Genomic DNA, 21,185 nt, shown 5'->3' with positions numbered 1-21,185 from the left:
TTTTCTATCCAACTAATTATTGGTATAGAGATTTTTAGTACAATTTTCCTTTTTCATACAAAGAAAACACTACTATTCCATTAAAATTGTCGACTCAACAGAGTCCACAAACAAGTCTAAAACAAGTCAGAGCGCAATATTATCCAGTATCTCAGTACCAATAAAGCCCCAAGAAGCTACGAATTACAAAAATCGATCCAATGGCCAACTTTCTAAACTATAAGTCAACAACATCCCGCAAAAATTTCCAATTTAAAGAGAAAAAAGGGACATATCTGATAGAACTGATGTGGGTAATCAAAGGTCTAAATTTGAATTTTATGAACCATTTATTTGTGGTAACCAAAGACCAAAGAAGTATTTTCTACATTTACTTGTTTTATCAAATTTGATGTACCTTGAGATTAAGTATCATGATCAATTCCAACATTTCAGATCACATGACCGAATGAGGTCCCTAGACTCTGAGTATGCCCATAGAGGAGCCGCCCTAATGAAAATGATATGATTTCATTGAAAGTTTTAGAATTAATAGAAGAACAGTTCGAACTATGTGTTGCACATTTTTTAAACTACGTATTAAGTATACTTTATTTTTAATAAAAATATAGTACACATGTTGAATAAGAATGTAGTACATCTAACACTATTCGATAAAACTCATTATTCCATAAATTTGCATCAGTTGCTTATTTAGCAATACAAATCAGGTTACATTTGCTCCATCAAATAATGAGGTAGCTAGAAACATCAATAAAGAAAATATATATGCATAAAAATATATGGCAGAGATTAGACCCACCATGACTCTTCTTGACTGAGTCCACTAAGAGCATGAAATTAAATCACAGCCTATGGGTTATAAGAGTGTCATAAGATAGTGGGGCAGAAGCTTGATGATGATCAGACGTCTTCTCAGTCGAATAGTACCTTTTTTGACAAGGAATGTAAGTCAAGGACTTCTCATTGGGACAGAGTCTGGGCTTAGAGAAGAAAGCAGCACACTCTGCCTTTGATTTCTGATTTGGGAGGTCCAAAATGCAGTTCATATTCACATCAAGCTTCTTCTTCTTGATCAGCTTCCTGCATTCTGGTCCCACCTGGGTGAAGTAGTTGTTTGCCAAGGAAAGCTTTCCTAGGTTGGGCAACTGGCAGACCAGCTCAGGCACTGGCCCCCAGAACTTGTTGTTGGCCAAGTTCAGAATTTCCATCTTGGCCAAGCAAGCAAATGAGTAGGGTATTGGGCCTGTTAGGGAGTTGGAGCTCACATCAAACAAGGTGGCCTCCTTCAGGTACCCAATTTCATATGGCAAACACCCTGCAAGCAAGAAATTAAAGGCCAAGTTAAGACGATTAGTAGACTCTAAAAATTTGATTTATAAAAGAATGAGCCAATAATGTATATTAAACTAACATTCTTCTTTACGTGCAACTCAATTCTGTACATGAAGTGTACATAGGAAAATACTCAATTTAAGCTATCAAAAAATGAGCGAACAATATATATGTTAACAAGTACTTACCTCATGGGCAGCCTTATCGTGCATGTGAAGATGAAAATACAATAGATACAAACAATATAGGTGCAGTTCTACACTTCTACTATGTAGGAAATAAGTGGGGGAAGAGGTTAGTGGTTTCGAACCCAAAACCTAGAAATTTTGATACCATGTCATACACCTATTAGACCCCAAAAAGCTAAACTATTAGGGAATGAAACTAATACTAATACATCAATATTGAAATCATATAAAAATACGGAAGTACATCAATATCAAAAAGAAACTTTATGAAAATGTTTTGAGTGAAATGAACTAATAATATGATCATTAAAAAGAGAATTAACCCAGAATATTTTGAAGATATTATGGAAATTTCAGATGATACCTGTAAGGTGGTTGTTGAGGAAGAGAACTTCATAGAGGGTCTTTGATGTTTGGCCAATGCTTCTTGGGATTGGACCTGTGAACTTGTTGTTGGCAAAAGTGAGGTAATGGGCAGTTGTGGATCCAAGATTATCAGGAAGCTGCTGCATAAAATTATTGTCGTTGAGGAAGAGCAAATCAACTTGTAGGCTGAAGACTTGGGCCGGAACCGACCCGAAAAACGAGTTGAACCGGAGGTCCAAGAAGGTCAAGTTTGTGGCACTGAGAACTTCATTTGGGAAGCCTCCGGAGAGCTTGTTGTTGCTGAGGTCGAGCTCGTAGAAGAACCGGAGCTTGGCAGTGCCTATTGGGACTCTGCCTGTGAAGTTGTTGGAGTTAGCATGGAAAAAGGTCAAGTCCTCTAACTTGTCCATGAAGCCATCGAGGATGAGTTTGGGGCCTCCAAAGAGGAAGCCATTGAAGTCTACTCCGGAGACTGTTTTCTGCTTCAGGTCGGGAACAACTGCGCAGGAATATCCCTTGTATTTGCAGACATCATTGCCTACCCATGTCTTCTTGATGTTTTTAGGGTCGGACGTGATTCTGGATTTGAATTTTTGGATCACATTGAAGGCAATTCTAAGTCTCTCGCTTTCGAAACCCGGCGGCGGCGGTGGTGGTGGTGGAGGTGGTGATGGCGGTGGCGGTGATGGCGGTGGCGGTGATATCAGTGGCGGTGATGGCGGTGGCGGTGATGGCGGTGGCGGTGGCGGTGGCAGTGGTGGTGATGGCGGTGGCGGTGATGGCGGTGGCGGTGGCGGTGGCAGTGGTGGTGATGGCGGTGGCAGTGATGGTGGCGGTGGCGGTGGCAGTGATGGTGGCGGTGGCGGTGGCGGTGATGGCGGTGGAGGTGATGGCGGTGGCGGTGATGGCGGTGGAGGTGATGGCGGTGGTGGGGGCGGTGGGCAAGGAGGGGGTGGAGGAGGAGGGCAATCTACATATTCAGGGGAGGGAGCAGGAGGGCTGCTTTCACCACCTCCACCTATGATTATTTCCAAGGCTTCTCTATGTGTCTTGGTCAATGGATCACCAGCTTCAACCTCACGGTACAAACATAAATGCAGGAATAATATTGAAAGCAAAACTGAAGCACAGAAAGAGATGGTATTGGTACCCATGTCTTTCTTTAGGCATAGGATGATGGGAAAATTGAGAGAGAATATTAATGCTTATATAAAGATATTGTGACTATAGGTATAGAGACTTACGTGAAGAATAGTTAAGGCTCAAGAGCAAACAGATAAAATGGCCCAAAAATGTTTGTCTCGGTTGAGAGTTGTGAGGGTGTTGTGTCATTGTCAGACATAGTGACACTTTTTGTAACATTATTGTTTGTCACTCTGATTCCTTGCAAAATATATTGCCTTTAACTTTTAAGTCTTTTATGTGGCCATACCTAAAGTTTAGGAGCTGGCCTTACTATCGTGATTCATGGCTAACTTCTTGCGCAGAGGCAGAGCCACTCAGGATGTAAAACAATGTTGGAGTATGCAAATGAAGATTCGATTCTGAAAGAGAACAAGAAAAAGAAGGATTTCCAGTTTAAAGCTTAAAGGTCATTCTAAAAACAAAATGCCCACGTGAGCCTTGGACAGAATCACAGAAGACAATGAAGGGCACTTTTCTACAAAATGACACATCAATAATTTGGGATTCACTCATTTCACATGGGGCACATCTCAATGTATTCCACAACTTTAAAAAGACAACAAAGACCTTGACTTCTTCTTACTTCTTAGTCTGCCATATTTCCTCTGCAATAATGCAAATTTTGAAAGGGTTACCAACAACATGACACATTTGATGAGATGACTGTAAGTGGTAGTTTAACGCATGGCAGCTAATAAGTGGGCATAAGTAGTGAAATTTGATGAGATGATTGTTTCACAATTGTACTTTGTACCCTCTCTACTCTTTTCTGTTGAAAAAAAATAAAATATTATAGAGTTTTTGCATTTATCAGTTCTTATTTTGTGATTTAACATATTATGAGAAAGACAATCATAATAAATATATACTCGTTATATAAAATTTTACTTAGAATGGCTCCATTTAATTTGTGAATGACATGCAAAAGCACCTATTTGAATAATGCAAGGCAGGAAGTACTATGTTTAAGAACTTTACTCAGGTCATAATTTATGATGGGGTGTTATCATGAACTGTAAGATTTATTGTTATAAAATTTATGATCGACAACTAGAAATTGAAGCATAGAGAATGATGTCAACATGGGAATTAGGTGTCTACTGAGACTGACTTAGCATGCTTGTTAATATATTAAATTGCATCCAATCACGAATTGGAAGAGAGCTAAGCCACGGCCAGACAAACCAAACAAGAACATCAATGTTACATTCCAATTTCCAAATATAAATAAATGGTTAGAAGTTACAGGAGCAGAGTCACAAACTGCACTGGAAACAATCATACATTCTTTGTAATTATAGATGAACTATATTTTCGGATCACATTAGTTGACCACCGTTGCGTAGAACATGAAATTCAGTTATTATATAAATTATAATAGCCATTATTAACACCTAAAACTCTCGACTCTTGGAATAGGTTTGAAACTTTGAATCCATCCATAGATAGCACCCACCGGTCTGTCCAAATTTCAATTAATATTCATACCATTCAAAAGGCATGCAAGCTTCCTTCTGAAATCTGAATGTATTGAAAAACTCTTGCAGTTTACAAGACGCCTCTCCTTTGCGCCTTTCCTAACAGTATTCCAGTATTGGGTAACTCCACCTATATATGGGCGTACGGCCCATCATCCAAAGAACTATCCTTATCTTTTAGCTTTCATCACTTTGGGCCCAGTAAATAATCTTAGCCGGAGGCCCATTAGCCCACTCATGACCATTTGTGACTTTGAGAGTTGTCACCAGTTATGATTTGGATTGTATTCTTTAGTCACAAGTCACAACTTGGTTAAATAGTACAAATAAACATTATTTTTTTAAAAAAATTAGAATATAGGTTTGTCTACTGTCCTTCCTAATTCGACTTCACATTGTATAGGTTTTTTTATCATTTCATTTTCTCTTTTTTTTTTAAACAAAATATATCGTTAATTAAGAAAGGTATATATTCAATTTAATCATCAACACTAGGCCATCAACAAGAAATAATTTTATGAAAAATAAAAAAATGTGAGTCATTAAATTGCAAAATTTTAATTTAAATAAATTAATTGTTTTGCAATCTAATATCTTACCATTCTCGTGCTTATAGTTATATATACTTACATTTTTCATACTTATAAGAGTATTTTTTTGTTGAGAAACTCAACCTTCCTATTGAAAGAATCAACTCAATTTAGTCTAAAAAGTCTAAATCAAGTCGGATTGCAACCTAATGTGTCAGTAACCTTCTAATAAAGCCACAAGAACCTATGAACGGCCAACATATTACTTAATTAACAAAAACCAATGGCCAACTTTCTCAATTACAGGTCAACAACAACTAGCGAACATATCCAATTTAAAGAAAGAAAAAAAGAGACAAATTGGATAGAACTGATTGTGGTCTAAAATTTGAATTTTCTTAACCTTTTATTTGTGGTACATGTAGGGCTAGTCTAAGAAACTAGGAGGCCCTAGGCCAAAATCAAAGTTGAGGCCTTTTGTATAAAAAAAAAAAAAAAAAAAAATTAATAGTAAAAAATTATTGGACAAAAATTTACCACCCAAACAATCTTTTACAAATATCTTTAACAAATTTTTTGATAAATAAAAACTAATTGAACAAAAAAAGCAAGAGTAAAAAAGTCAAAGAGAGAGAAGACATAGAAAGAGATAAGAGACTGAGAGAGATGACAAGAAAAACTAGTGAAAAAAATATTAGATGTTACTTTATTATAATAAGCCTTATTTCAAGGAAAAAGACTCATTTATAACAAAAAAGATTAGACCATTTTATTTAAAAAGAGGCCTATCTAAGGACTAGGAGTCTAAATATAGGCTTAAAAACAAGAAAACAAGATTGAGTCCACACAAAAAAAAAAAAAACAAATAAATAAGACTTTTTTATTTCTTAGTGGGCTTAAAACTAGTGAACCAAAATGAGGCCTTATACTTGTCAGGACCCTAGACGGTTGCCCAGCCCGTCTGCCCTTCGGGCTGGGCTTGGGTACATGACCACCAAAGAAAGCACTTCCAACATTTACTTGTTTCTTATCAAATTTGATGTACATTGAGATTAAGGAATTGTGTGTATTGGCATGGGTTAAGACATGGGTAGGCATGTTGTGTCTGCCTAATGTTCCCTTGTATTTCCTGTATAAACCTTGTTTTGACATAAGTATCATGCTAAATTCCAGTATTTCATATCACCTTGACCAAAGGTGGTCACTACACCCTAGAGTATGTCCATAGAAGAGCCGCCCTAATGAAAACAATATGATGAACTCATTGAAAATATAATAACCCAAAAAAAAAAAAAAAGACAAAATGTTTTGTACGTTTTTGAAATCCCATGTGAACCATATCTTTGATATAAGTCGATCTATTTATACAATTGAGTCTCATTCTAATTGTGTGGTATACTTGAGATGATCCTCAATGCAGCAAGTGGGGTTACCTGTGATAAACATCAAATACATCATCTCGATAACAGATGTTGCGTTCTCTACACAGATAGCTCCCTCTTGTGAGCAAAACAAGTAGTTCCCCAAATGATCAATACAAACTACTTGATGTCTCTTCTTCTGCCTGTGATGACACTTTCTGATGAGCTGATATGAAGCTAAAGAATTCATCTTTCTCTTCGTCGCCAAGTTGAACAAGAAGCTTAATTCCAAAGTCATGTGGATCAAAAGCCATAGACAAGTGACAATATTGCAGTAAGAAATGCAGTTGGGTAGTGCAAGATACTAATGGAGCAAAGAGGAGTATTGGCATGATGTCATACTAGACCACATGGCAAAAACTGCCACCATGTACATGTCATACTTGGGATGTGTTTTTTATTTTCATCAAATCCTTGTAATTTGTGTATAAGCAATCAAGCTTCTGGCTCTATTAATACATGATTTCTAAGTTTTTCTGGTTTTGTTCTTTGGTTTTATTGTGTTTTTTTTTGTTTTTGTTCTTGTGTAATTATTTGATGGATCTATGGCATTGGCTTTTGGCAAAGGTAGTGCTATACCAACAAAAATGTTTTTACTTCCTACCAATAATTATAATTAGTTATCAATATTATGTTAAGCTTGGTGTTATATATATACACACACACGTATGGGAAAGAAGGATAATAATAGCAACACAACTGCAAATGTGAGATATATATATATATATATATAGCAAATTACAATTTAGTGCCTCAATTTTATGTGTTGTTTCAATTTAATACTTCAATTTTTAAAACTTGCAAAAAAATAACTCAACTTTCATTTTGTGTCAAAATAGTACCTCCGTTAGTTTTTCTGTCAAATAAACCGTTATCTGCTGATGTGGGTCATTTTCTTCACATTTAAAAAATAATAATATTTTTAAAAACTTTTTAATAAACAAAATTTTAAAATAATTAACAAAAAATTCTTAAAATAATTAAAAAATTTCTGAAAATTTCCTCCCCCCACCACCCAATCCCAGCCCCGTCCCCGCCCCCACCCATCCTCCCCCTCTCCCTGCCCCAACCCCGTCGCACCTCCTTCCTCAGCCCTAACACCGTCGTACCCCCTCCCCTCAGCCCTATCCCCGTCGCACCCCTCACCCCCTCACCCAGCCCCTCCCACCCCACGCAGACCCTCCTCGCCCAGCCCAACGCCTCCCCCAGACCAGCTCCTCTAAACTCGATCCACTCCTCCCCCTCGCCCGGTCAGGCCAGCCCTGACACACCTCCTTCCACCCCACCCAGCTCCCCCCTCCCCTTCACCCATGCATACCCGCTCCGCCTAGCCCCAACCCTAGCCCTGCCCCGCCCCACCCAACCCAGCCCCGCACAGTCCACCCACCCCACCCAGCCCCCTCCCCCAGATTTTTTTTTTAATTTTTAAATGTTTTGATTTTTTAAAGAAATTTGTTTATTAAAAAGTTTTAAGAAATTTTTTTAATTATTTTAAAATTTTGTTTATTAAAAAGTTTTTAAAAATATTATTATTTTTTAAATGTGGAGAAAAAGATGAAAATACCCCTATCACGTCAGGAGATAACGGTTTATTTGACAGAAAAACTAACAGAGGTACTATTTTGACACAAAATGAAAGTTGAGGTACTTTTTTGCAAGTTTTCAAAATTGGGGTACTAAATTGAAACAACACTTAAAGTTGAGGTACTAAATTGTAATTTGCTCATATATATTTCTATTTTTTTTTTTTTTTGCAAAGTGAAAGTTATGAAAAAAATTTAGAAAAAACAATGTATAAACGCAAGTGGAAGTGGTTTTTTAACTAAACAAGTAATTGTAAAACACTTTCAGCATTATGTCCATTTTAGTTATTATATACAATCAAAACACTTTTAACACTAATATTTACCAAACATAGTCATTTTTTGTACCTACAGCACTTTCATAATACAGTTTACTAAACACTCAACTGTTTTATTTTACAGCTGATTATAATAAGAGTACACTCAACTGTAATAATTTTTATAGCACAACAGTACCAAGAGTTTCAAAAATCACTACCTATGAGGTATAAGAGTGCCATAAGATAGTGGGGCATAAGCTTGATGATGATCAGACGTCTTCTCAGTCGAATAGTACCTTTTTTTACAAGGAATGTAAGTCAAGGACCTCTCATTGGGACAGTTTCTGGGCTTAGAGAAGAAAGCAGCACACTCTGCCTTTGATTTCTGATTTGGGAGGTCCAAAATGCAGTTCATATTCACATCAAGCTTCTTCTTCTTGATCAGCTTCCTGCATTCTCGTCCCACCTGGGTGAAGTAGTTGTTTGCCAAGGAAAGGTTTACTAGGTTGGGCAACTGGCAGACCAGCTCAGGCACTGGCCCCCAGAACTTGTTGTTGGCCAAATTCAGAATTTCCATCTTGGCCAAGCAAGCAAATGAGTAGGGTATTGGGCCTGTTAGGGAGTTGGAGCTCACATCAAACAAGGTGGCCTCCTTCAGGTACCCAATTTCATATGGCAAACACCCTGAAAGCAAGAAATTAAAGATCAAGGTTAAGACAATTAATAGACTCTAAAAATTTGATTTATAAAATAATTAGTAGACTCTAAAAATTTGATTTATAAAAGAATGAGCCAATAATGTATATTAAACTAACATTTTTTTTTTACGTACAACTCAATTTGATCTGTACATGAGGAAAAGACTTAATTTAAACTATCAAAAGATAAGCCAACAATATATATCAAGTTAACATTTTTGCTCACGGGCAGCCTTATTCTGCATGTGAAGATAAAAAAGACAATATATTCAAATGATATAGGTGCAGTTCTACTCTATAGAAAATAAATGGGGAAGAGGTTAGTGATTTCGAACCCAAAACCTCGAAATTTTGATACATGTCAGACACCTATGAGACCCCAAAAAGCTAAACTATTAGGGAATGAAACTAATACTATTAAACATCAATATTGAAATCATATAAAAATACAGAAATATATGAATATCAAAAGAACTTTATGAAATTGTTTTGAGTAAAATGAACTAATAATATGATCATTAAAAAGAGAATTAACCCAGAAAATTTTGAAGATATTATGGAAATTTCAGATGATACCTGTAAGGTGGTTGTTGAGGAAGAGAACTTCATAGAGGGTCTTTGACGTTTGGCCAATGCTTCTTGGGATTGGACCTGTGAACTTGCTGTTGGCAAAAGTGAGGTAATGGGCAGTTGTGGATCCAAGATTATCAGGAAGCTGCTGCATAAAATTATTGTTGTTGAGGAAGAGCAAATCAACTTGTAGGATGAAGACTTGGGCCGGAACCGACCCGGAAAACGAGTTGAACCGGAGGTCCAAGAAGGTCAAGTTTGTGGCACCGAGAACTTCGTTTGGGAAGCCTCCGCAGAGCTTGTTGTTGCTGAGGTCGAGCTCGTAGAAGAACCGGAGCTTGGCAGTGCCTTTTGGGACGGTGCCTGTGAAGTTGTTGGAGTTGGCATGGAAAATAGTCAAGTCCTCTAACTTGTCGATGAAGCCATCGAGGGTGAGTTTGGGGCCTCCAAAGAGGAAGCCATTGAAGTCTACTCCGGAGACTGTTTTCTGCTTCAGGTCAGGGACGACTGCGCAGGAAAATCCCCTGTATTTGCAGACATCATTGCCTACCCATGTCTTCTTGATGTTTTTGGGGTCGGATGTGATTCTGGGTTTGAAGTTTTGGATCACATTGAAGGCAATTCTAAGTCTCTCGCTTTCGAATGGGCCCCGGGAAGGTGCCGGCAGCGGTCTTGGTGGCCAGGGTTTTGGTGGCGGTGGTGGTGGTGGAGACTGTAGTTTTGGCGGTGGCGGTGATGGCCGTGGTGGTGATGTTGGTGATGGTGATGGCATTGGTGGTGATGGTGGTGGTGGGTGGGGCCGGCTTGGAGGGGGAGGAGGAGGAGGGCTGCTTTCACCACCTCCACCTATGATTTTTTCCAAGGCTTCTCTATGTGTCTTGGTCAATGGATCACCAGCTTCAACCTCATGGTACAAACATAAATGCAGGAATAATATTGAAAGCAAAACTGAAGCACATAAAGAGATGGTATTGGTACCCATATCGTGATTCATGGCTAAGTTCTTGCGCAGAGGCACTCAGGATGTAAACAATGTTGGAGTATGCAAATCAAGATTCGATTCTGAAAGAGGAAAAGAAAAAGAAGGCTTTCCAGTTTAAAGCTTAAAGTTAAAGGTCATTCTAAATACAAAATGTCCACTGGAGCCTTGAACAGAAGACAATGAAGGGCACTTTTCTAGAAAATGACACTTTAATAATTTGGGATTCACTCATTTCACATGAGGCACATCTTAACGTATTCCACAATTTTAAAAAGACAACAAAGACTTTGACTTCTTCTTAGTCTATGCCATATTTCCTTGAGTAAATTGATAAAAAAGTCAATTTTAAAAGGGTTACCAACAACATGACACATAAAAAATTTGTGGTAGTTTAACCCATGGCAGCTAATAAGTGGGCATAAGTAGTGAAATTTGATGAGATGATCCCAAACTCCCTTAGAAGAGCTTGGCCAACAGTCATGGCAAGGATAGGTTCCGAGAGAGTAGATGTGAGATAACTCATGACAAGCTAGTCTTTCTAAAACCAAGGCAAATAAACCGGATTTGAGTGGCCGTTGTAGCAGGTGGAACGGGGGGAAGAGTCTTAGACGGAGCAATGGAGGAGCCATCCACATATTTCTAAAGATCATGGCCGATAAGAAACAGCTTCATCTGAGTAGACCACAAGAGAAAATTGGAGTCGGTGAGCTTGAGAAAAGTAGCAACATTCGGGTCAGAGATACTCTCTATGTTCTTCTTTCAAGTTAGAAGATACTCTCTATGTTCTTTGAATACATATGAATTTAACTACTTATCATATCCAATCATATCATATACACCAAATGAGACCATAGTATACAAACTTATCTTGGCCGTATACAAGAGACAGACTTAACATACCAGATTCAAGAACTCCTAATTATACAAGGATATATATCAAGCTAGGAAACATGACTAATATTATTAACACTCTTTACTCTTTTTTGTTGAAAAAATAAAATATTATAGAGTTTTTACATTTATTATTTCTTAATTATCATGTGATCTAACATGTTATGAAAAATACAATCATAATAAATGTATACTCGTTATATAAAATTTTACTTCTTTGATTGAACAAGTAGAATGGCTCCATTTAATTTGTGAATGACATACAAAAGTACCTATTTGAATTGTAAGATTTATTCTCGTAAAATATATGATCGAAAACTAGACATTGAATCATAGAGAATGAAGTCAACATGGGAATTAGGTGTCCACAGAGACTGACTTAGTATGCTTGTAAATAAATTAAAGGGAGACTTAGAGAGCAGTTCATTTTATAAATCTTTCTTAAACTAAAACCGGTAGTGATTTAGGATTTTTAATTAAGTCATTTTATTTTTCTTCTTTGACGGCTTTATATTAGGTTTTAACTCCAAAATTTTGGGCTCCGCTCAAAATTTCGGAGTTAAAACCTAACATGTAGCCTCTATAAAGCTCACTCTACACCTAGGAGGGGAAATACCCTTCAAATCGGGGAATGACTTTATTATAAATTAAAAGAATTTTCTTATAAATTAAAAGAACTTTATTATAAATTAAAATGATTTTTTTATAAATTATTATGAATTAAAAGAATTTTCTTATAAATTTTAAAACATCCACGGTCTCCATCTAAAACTATTTTTCTAAAGAACTTAAATCTAATTATCTCTAAATTAAATTGCATCCAATCACGAATTGGAAGGAGTTAAAAGACTAGCTAAGCCACAACTAGACAAACCAATCAAGCATAAAAATGTTACTTCCTAATATAAATAAATGTTTAGAAAATACTGGAGGCAGAGTCACAAATGCACTGGAAACAATCAAACATTCTTTGTAATTATAGAGGAATTGTATTTTCGAACTACATTAGCTGATCACTACTGCGTAACAGATGAAATTCAGTTATTATATAAATTATAGAGCAAATTACAATTTAGTATCTCAATTTTACATGTTGTTTCAATTTAGTACCCAAACTTTGAAAACGTGCAAAAAAGTACCTCAACTTTCAGTTTGTGTTAAAATAGTACCTCCGTTAGTTTTTCTGTCAAATAAACCGTTATCTGCTGATGTGACAGGGGTATTTTCGTCTTTTTACTCACATTTAAAAAATAATAATATTTTTAAAACTTTTAAATAAAAAAATTTTCAAAAAAATTTTCTTAAAATAATTAAAATAAAAAAATTTTCAAAAAAATTGTTTTTACCCTCCCCCTTCCCCAGCCATGCCCCACACAGCACCCTCTCCCCCCTCCCCAATTCCCAGCCCCGTCCCCCCCACCCCCTCAGCCACCCAATCCCAGCCCCCCTTTCTCGCCCCCACCCCCCACCCAGCCTTCCCCTTCCCGCCCCCACCCCCACCCCCACCCAGCCCCGCCCCTCCCCTCCCCTCGCCCCCATCTCCCCCCCACCCCAAGTCCCGTCGCACCCCCTCCCCCCCAGCCCCAGCCCCGTCGCACCCATCCCCCTCTCCCTGCTCGACCCACCCTCTCCCCAGCCCTGGCCCCGTCGCACCCATCCCCCTCTCCCTGCCCGACCCACCCTCCCCCCCAGCCCCGGCCCCGTCACACCCATCCCCCTCTCCCTGCCCGACCCACCCTTCCCCCCAGCCCCGCCCTGTCGCACCCATCCCCATCTCCATGCCCAACCTACCCTCCCCCCCAACCCCGGCTCTGTCGCACCCATCCCTCTCTCCCTGCCCGACCCACCCTCCCCCCCCAGCCCTAGTCCCATTGCACCCCAGCCCCATCGCACCCCCAGCCCCGTCGCACCCCCCACCCAAACCCAGCTCCTCCTCGACCCACCACCTTACCCAAACCCCAACCCCCCTAACCCTCCCTGCTATTCTCCCCCCAAAATTTTTTTTTATTTTTGAAAGTTTTAATTTGTTTAGAAAATTTTTTTATTCAAAATTTTTTTTAAATGTGGATAAAAAGACGAAAATACCCCTCTGCATCAGTAGATAACGGTTTATTTGACAGAAAAACTAACAGAGCTACTATTTTGACACAAACTGAAAGTTGAGGTACTTTTTTGCAAGTTTTCAAAGTTGAGGTACTAAATTGAAACAACATATAAAGTTGAGGTACTAAATTGTAATTTGCTCTAAATTATAATAGCTATTATTAACACCTAAAACTCTCGACTCTTGGAATAGGTTTGATAACTTTGAATCCATCCATAGATAGCACCCACTGGTCTGTCCAACTTTCAATTAATATTCATACCATTACCAAAGGCATGCAAGCTTCCTTCTGAAGTCTGAATATATTGAAAAACTCTTGCAGTTTACAAGACGCCTCTCCTTTGCGCCTTTCCTAACAGTATTCCAGTATTGGGTAACTCCACCTATATATGGGCGTACGGCCCATCATCCAAAGAACTATCCTTATCTTTTAGCTTTCATCACTTTGGGCCCAGTAAATAATCTTAGCCGGAGGCCCGGAGTCTATTAGCCCACTTATGACCATTTGTGACTTTGAGAGTTGTCACCAATTATGATTTGGACCGCATTCCTTTAGTCACAACATGGTTAAATAGTACAAATAAACATTATTTAAAAAAAATTAGAATATAGGTTTGTCCCCTACTATCCTTCCTAATTCGACTTTAGATTGGATGGTGGAGGACAGGAGGAGTGTGGAGGACCCATCTCAAATGGGATTTTTTATTTATCATTTTTTATCTTTTTTTCTTTTTCCAAAATATATCGTTAATTAAGCAAGGTATATATTCAATTTAATCATCAGCATGACGCAGCGAAAATCTAAGGGATTCAAGCGAAACCCTAAAAGTAACAGATTCTGGAGTCCACCAGAAAGATTGAGAAAAAACCCTCGTTTTTAATATTGATAAACTGAATAATCATCATCCAGGCAATTGTAAAATTGCTTAAATATGTTTAGGAAAGCTTTATGGCGCTAACAACCTCATAACTAAAGCCCACGGACATTAGGAAACCCAAATAAAATAGAAGCGAAAATTAATAAAATGTCTGAAAATTCGGAAAATAATTAAAACGTTGTTTTGAGGCCCTAAACAAAGGAATTTGGCCAAAAACTGACACCAAAATATATTATGCCTGAAATCGATATATTATGCACCCAATTCTGACACCAAAATATTCTTTGCTGCCTTTTATGTCGCCATATTAACTGTATATGATTTGTTTCTTTATTTCGTGTCTTCTTGCTAATTTTCAGCCGCTTTCTTTTCTTGGTTTTATTTTTCTTAAATTGAACCCTAACTCGTCCTACATCACAGCATTAGGTCATCAACAAGAAATAATATTATAAACATAAGAAATGTAAGCATACATAAAATTAAGAAATGTGAGTCATTAGAAAATTCAAATTTTAGACCACAATCAGTTCTATCCAATTTGTCCCTTTTTTTCTACTTTCGATTGGATATGTTTGCTAGTTGTTGTTGACTTGTAATTGAGAAAGTTGGCCATTGGTTTTTGTTAAGTAATATGTTGGCCGTTCATAGCTTCTCGTGGCTTTATTAGTGGGTTACCGACACATTAGGTTGCAATCCGACTCTATTTAGACTTTTGTTTGGACTAAATTGAGTTGATCCTTTCAATAGGAAGGTTGAGTTTCTTAATAAAAGAATTATCTTATAAGTATGAAAAATGTGAGTATATATAAACACAAAAAATGGTGAGTTATTAGATTGCAAAACAATTAATTTATTTAAATTAAAATCTTGCATTTACTTGTTTCTTATCAAATTTGATGTACATTAAGATTAAGTATCATGCTAAATTCCAGTATTTCAGATCACCTTGACCAAAGGTGGTCACTACACTCTAGAGTATGTCCATAGAAGAGCCGCCCTAATGAAAACGATATGATGATCTCATTGAAAACCTTATAACTAAAAAAAGAGACAACATATTTGTACGTTTTTTGAAACCCCATGTGAACTATATCTTTGATATAAGTACGTCGACCTATTTATACAATTGAGTCTCACTTTAATTAGAAATGTAATACACATGTGGTACAAAAAAATATGGTATATTTTCATACAAAAAAAAAAAAAGGTACATTTAGTATTACTCAACAAACTCATTATTTTTTAAATTTGCATCAGCTGCTTATTTAAGACTATAGTGTTATGTGACAATAAATACGCATCTCAATTGCACCACCACACAAACCACAAACCGTGAATATAACAACAATAGGCACTGGAAACTCTGCCCTTAGAGATTAATAGGCACTGTTTGGTGGGTGCCTAATGAAGGATTTTGTAGTGGTGCTAAGAGCTTGAAAAATCACTACCTATGGGGCATAAGAGTGCCATAAGATAGTGGGGCAGAAGCTTGATGATGATCAGACGTCTTCTCAGTCGAATAGTACCCTTTTTGACAAGGAATGTAAGTCAAGGACCTCTCATTGGGACAGTTTCTGGGCTTAGAGAAGAAAGCAGCACACTCTGCCTTTGATTTCTGATTTGGGAGGTCCAAAATGCAGTTCATATTCACATCAAGCTTCTTCTTCTTGATCAGCTTCCTGCATTCTTGTCCCACCTGGGTGAAGTAGTTGTTTGCCAAGGAAAGGTTTCCTAGGTTGGGCAACTGGCAGACCAGCTCAGGCACTGGCCCCCAGAACTTGTTGTTGGCCAAGTTCAGAATTTCCATCTTGGCCAAGCAAGCAAATGAGTAGGGTATTGGGCCTGTTAGGGAGTTGGAGCTCACATCAAACAAGGTGGCCTCCTTCAGGTACCCAATTTCATATGGCAAACACCCTGAAAGCAAGAAATTAAAGGTCAAGGCTAAGACAATCAGTAGATTCTAAAAATTTGATTTATAAAACAATTAGTAGACTCTAAAAATTTGATTTATAAAAGAATGAGCCAATAATGTATATTAAACAAACATCTTTTTTTACGTGTAACCCAATTTGATCTGTACACGTGAAAAAGACTGAATTTAAGCTATCAAAAAATGAACCAACAATATATACCAAGTTAACATTAACAGCTTTATTCTGCATGTGAAGATAAAAAGACAATATATTCAAATGATACAGGTGCAAGTTCTACTATGTAGAAAATAAATGGGGAAGAGGTTAGTGATTTCGAGCCCAAAACCTCGAAATTTTGATACATGTCAGAGTGTCAGACACCTATGAGACCCCAAAAAGCTAAACTATTAGGGAATGAAACTAATACTATTAAACATCAATATTGAAATCATATAAAAATACAGAAATATATGAATATCAAAAGAACTTTATGAAATTGTTTTGAGTAAAATGAACTAATAATATGATCATTAAAAAGAGAATTAACCCAGAAAATTTTGAAGATATTATGGAAATTTCAGATGATACCTGTAAGGTGGTTGTTGAGGAAGAGAACTTCATAGAGGGTCTTTGACGTTTGGCCAATGCTTCTTGGGATTGGACCTGTGAACTTGCTGTTGGCAAAAGTGAGGTAATGGGCAGTTGTGGATCCAAGATTATCAGGAAGCTGCTGCATAAAATTATTGTTGTTGAGGAAGAGCAAATCAACTTGTAGGATGAAGACTTGGGCCGGAACCGACCCGGAAAACGAGTTGAACCGGAGGTCCAAGAAGGTCAAGTTTGTGGCACCGAGAACTTCGTTTGGGAAGCCTCCGCAGAGCTTGTTGTTGCTGAGGTCGAGCTCGTAGAAGAACCGGAGCTTGGCAGTGCCTTTTGGGACGGTGCCTGTGAAGTTGTTGGAGTTGGCATGGAAAATAGTCAAGTCCTCTAACTTGTCGATGAAGCCATCGAGGGTGAGTTTGGGGCCTCCAAAGAGGAAGCCATTGAAGTCTACTCCGGAGACTGTTTTCTGCTTCAGGTCAGGGACGACTGCGCAGGAAAATCCCCTGTATTTGCAGACATCATTGCCTACCCATGTCTTCTTGATGTTTTTGGGGTCGGATGTGATTCTGGGTTTGAAGTTTTGGATCACATTGAAGGCAATTCTAAGTCTCTCGCTTTCAAAAGGTGCCGGCGGCGGTGGTGGTGATGGTGGTGGCGGTGATGGAGGTGGTGGTGATGGTGGCGGTGGTGATGGTGGTGGTGGTGGTGGCGGTGATGGCGGAGGTGGGGGTGGCGGGTATGGAGGGGGAGGAGGAGGAGGGCAATCTACATATTGAGGGGAGGGAGCAGGAGGGCTGCTTTCACCACCTCCACCTATGATTATTTCCAAGGCTTCTCTATGTGGGTTGGTCAATGGATCAAGAGCTTCAACCTCATGGTACAAACATAAATGTAGGAATAATATTGAAAGCAAAATTGAAGCACAGAAAAAGATGGTATTGGCACCCATGTCTTTCTTTAGGTATGGCCGTATGGGATAATAGGGAAGATTGAGAGAGAATATATATACATATGAAGAGTAGGGAGACTTGTGTGAAGAAGACTCGAGCCTCACAAGCAAACAGATAAAATCGCCCAAAAATGTTTGTCTGGGACTCTGGGGTTGAGAATTGAGAGGCTGTTGTGCTTTCATTGTCAGACAGAGTGACACTCTTTAGTTTTTTGTAAGACTATTGTTTGACATGTTTGTCAGTCCGATTCCTTGCATTATATATTTGCTTAGGCCTCTCACGGGGCCAGACCAAAAGTTTGAAGCTTGGCCTTACTATCATGACTATTTCGGCACGGGTAGAGATCTGCTGTCCCCAAATCCTCCGTCCCTCTGTCACCTGGCTAATATTTTGCCAGTTGTCCCCTTAACTTAAGAGGAGCTCTGTTAAAAGAAAACTAATAAATACAAAAATACACTTTATTTATGTTGGTTCTGCTTTTTCAACATCAAAAGGAACTCTGTGAAATCCATCCATTCTCCTCCCTCAACAGACGAGCAAAAGTGCAAAACCCACACTTCCACTCATCTCTTTGTTATTGCTCTTCCTTTTTATTCTGGCAAGAATAGACTCCAACCCAAAGTTCTAATAATGGGCCTCTGGGATCAATAACATCTATAAAATTTTATCCATTACTAATACATTTTTGGAACAATTGAACTTTCTTTTGTATGAAAAGCAGGAATCAATGGTTGTTTGATTTATAAGAATTTGTTTTTATTTTTGTGAGTTATGAATATACCATGGCATACCAGATCGATTAAGGCACATAAGTCTGTTTGGATAGAGGAGAAAATTGAAAAGAAGAAGAGCGGTCGAAAATTATACACAATCACTTTCCAAGATATAAAAAAATATAAAAAAGCACCCACTGAACCTTATATCCCTTATTTTCCCAGATTATCATATTTTTCTGCATCATCTTGGTTATGTCATCACCGACCTCCACTCCTCTTTATGTTTTATGGTAATGACTTTTTATTTTTATTTTGGGTATTGACTTATATTTCTGAAATTGGCCCATAAGAAAGAAAAAAAAAAAAAAAAAAAAAAAGATAAATAGACTGGGTTTTGCTCGGCTGGTGACTAGTGATGGAGTAGAAATAGTTAGATTGTGCAGAAGTGTTTTTTGTTGTTGTGTGCATAAGTGTTTTTTTGGATAGCGAATAGAAGATGAACTCAGCTAAAAAAAAATGAAGAGACGATGAATTGACAGCAATAAATAGAGTTAACAGAGTTTGGCTTCTGTTAAGTCAAGGAACAGCTGTCAAAATATTAGCAAGGGGACAGGGAAGGGATAGAGGATTTGGGGACAGCAGATCTCAACCCCATTTCCAAAGACACAACAAAGACCTTGACTTCTTAGTCTATGCCATTTTTCCAAAGCAATAATGCAATTTTTTAATAGTTACCAAAAACATGACAAAAAATTTGCGGTAGTTCTAACACATGGCAGCTAAAGAGTGGGCATAAGAGGTGAAAGTTGATTGGCAATTTGAAAGGAAGATTGTTCCACAAATGTGCCCTCTCTTTCCCTTTGTACTCATTGGTTGGGCAAGTTGGAAATTATATAATGCAGCCACTATATGGTATACGTAATTTTTTTAATCCTTAGATGTTGATGGTCCACCTTCTACTATTAGACAATTATATGTGTTTGCATGACATGTGTTTTTTACCCTTAGATGTTGATGGTTCACCTTCTACTATTAGGGAATACATTTTTCACAATTATATGTGTTTACATTACATACAAAAACTATACCGAACACAGACTCGGGAAAGTAGGTAGCTTCATTTATTTTGTGTGAAGTGACCAGACTCACAGTCTCTGCACCATATGCAAAAGAACCCGGTTTGAATTCTGCAAAGGAGGAAGTACTATGTTTAAGAGCTTGCTCAGGTCATAATTTATGAGGGGGTGTTATCATGAACTATAAGATATTTCAATTTCAAGGCATGTATTATGGACAACTAGAAATTGAAGCATAGAGAATGAAGTCAACATGGGAATTAGGTGTCCACTGAGACTGACTTAGCATGCTTGTTAATAAATAAAATTGCATCCAATCACGCATTGGAAGAGAGCTAAAGACTAGCTATTCCAATTTCCAAATATAAATAAATGGTTAGAAGATACAGGAGCAGAGTCACAAACTGCACTGGAAACATTCCCTCATTGCATCAATTAATTATGAACACCTAAAACTCTGTGACTCTTGGAATAGGAATGAAACTTGGAATCCATCCATATAAATCACCCACTGGTCTGTCCAGTTTCAATTAATATCCAGAGAATTTACAATTGGCTGCTTCAAAATCAGTTCCCTCTTATTGATCGATCTCCAATTGTAGATGGAGCACTAGCAATTAGTTAGCTTGCCATTAACTTAGCAGTGGAAGAGCTTCCCACCTAGTCTGTGTATGCGTCTAAGCGCATGAATCTTAATGTCATCACAAGTCACTTATACAGTTATATAGGGAGTACCTAGCAGATACTTCAACAAACAATAATTGGAGCCTCTAGGGTATCATGTTGTGCCTTTGAGGAGCAAAATAATCAAGTTCTAAATGCTTACTAATGGAGTGATAATTGCTAAGATTCATGGTTTGGAAGAAAAGAAAGTATAAGAGGACAGAGAGAATCGAGAGAGAAAACAGAGAATTTACTATATGAATCTTGATTTTTTACATACAAAGAAAGTAACAGCATGAGCCTTTATACTTAGGCAATGCACTAAGCTCAGAGAGCACCGACTAAGTAACTAGCTAACAGAATAACCAAAGCTAACAATCTAATGAAACTAATTCTTAACAAACTGACAGCTGTGCATTCTAGTCAGCTAGCTTATTCAGAATGAGAGAGAGTTGAGTCAGCATGAGTTTAGTCAGCGTATGACACTTATCAATAATGTGGCCCGGTACGTAGTCATGTTGTGTCTCATTCTGAACTCCAAATCCATCATACAGTAATGTGGATCAGATAGTCAGTCACCAACAAATTAAAGAGTGCAAGATCTATGTGGTAAAGTATTGAACAATTAAAATACAAAAACCATATAATGAAACAGAAAAAACAAAAATAGACGAGTGATGTGTAACAGCCAAAACATCCACTGATGTGAGTCATGTGACTAAAGACAATTGCTAAATCTATCTTAAGCTCAAATGGGTACATAAAAAAATAATTATAGAGGTTTTCCTATCCAAA

At 37.8% G+C, this 21,185-nt stretch overlaps 3 protein-coding genes across 3 annotated transcripts; all 3 read right to left on the bottom strand.

Moving 5' to 3' along the window:
- Nucleotides 1-647: 647 nt before the first annotated feature.
- On the bottom strand, nt 648-3,094 carry LOC147276702 (uncharacterized protein At4g06744-like). The gene is made up of 2 exons (XM_086254635.1): nt 1,888-3,094; nt 648-1,318 (listed from the first exon to the last, which is right to left on the bottom strand). The coding sequence occupies exons 1-2, from the start codon at nt 3,041-3,043 to the stop codon at nt 846-848; spliced, it is 1,629 nt and encodes a 542-aa protein (XP_086110761.1). The 5' UTR covers nt 3,044-3,094; the 3' UTR covers nt 648-845.
- A 5,399-nt stretch (nt 3,095-8,493) lies between these two features.
- LOC147276701 (uncharacterized protein At4g06744-like) lies at nt 8,494-10,633 on the bottom strand. The gene is made up of 2 exons (XM_086254496.1): nt 9,621-10,633; nt 8,494-9,030 (listed from the first exon to the last, which is right to left on the bottom strand). The coding sequence occupies exons 1-2, from the start codon at nt 10,606-10,608 to the stop codon at nt 8,561-8,563; spliced, it is 1,458 nt and encodes a 485-aa protein (XP_086110622.1). The 5' UTR covers nt 10,609-10,633; the 3' UTR covers nt 8,494-8,560.
- A 5,081-nt stretch (nt 10,634-15,714) lies between these two features.
- Nucleotides 15,715-17,967, bottom strand: LOC147276700 (uncharacterized protein At4g06744-like). Its single transcript, XM_086254191.1, has 2 exons — nt 16,971-17,967; nt 15,715-16,383 (listed from the first exon to the last, which is right to left on the bottom strand). Exons 1-2 carry the CDS (start codon nt 17,932-17,934, stop codon nt 15,914-15,916), a joined length of 1,434 nt encoding a protein of 477 aa, XP_086110317.1. The 5' UTR covers nt 17,935-17,967; the 3' UTR covers nt 15,715-15,913.
- Nucleotides 17,968-21,185: the final 3,218 nt, after the last annotated feature.

This window comes from Dryas octopetala, chromosome 8, assembly GCF_963921425.1.
Source record: "Dryas octopetala chromosome 8, drDryOcto1.1, whole genome shotgun sequence".
NCBI classification, from domain to species: domain Eukaryota; kingdom Viridiplantae; phylum Streptophyta; class Magnoliopsida; order Rosales; family Rosaceae; genus Dryas; species Dryas octopetala.
Note: the sequence above shows the minus strand (reverse complement) of the source record. Positions and strands in the feature narration are given on the sequence as shown.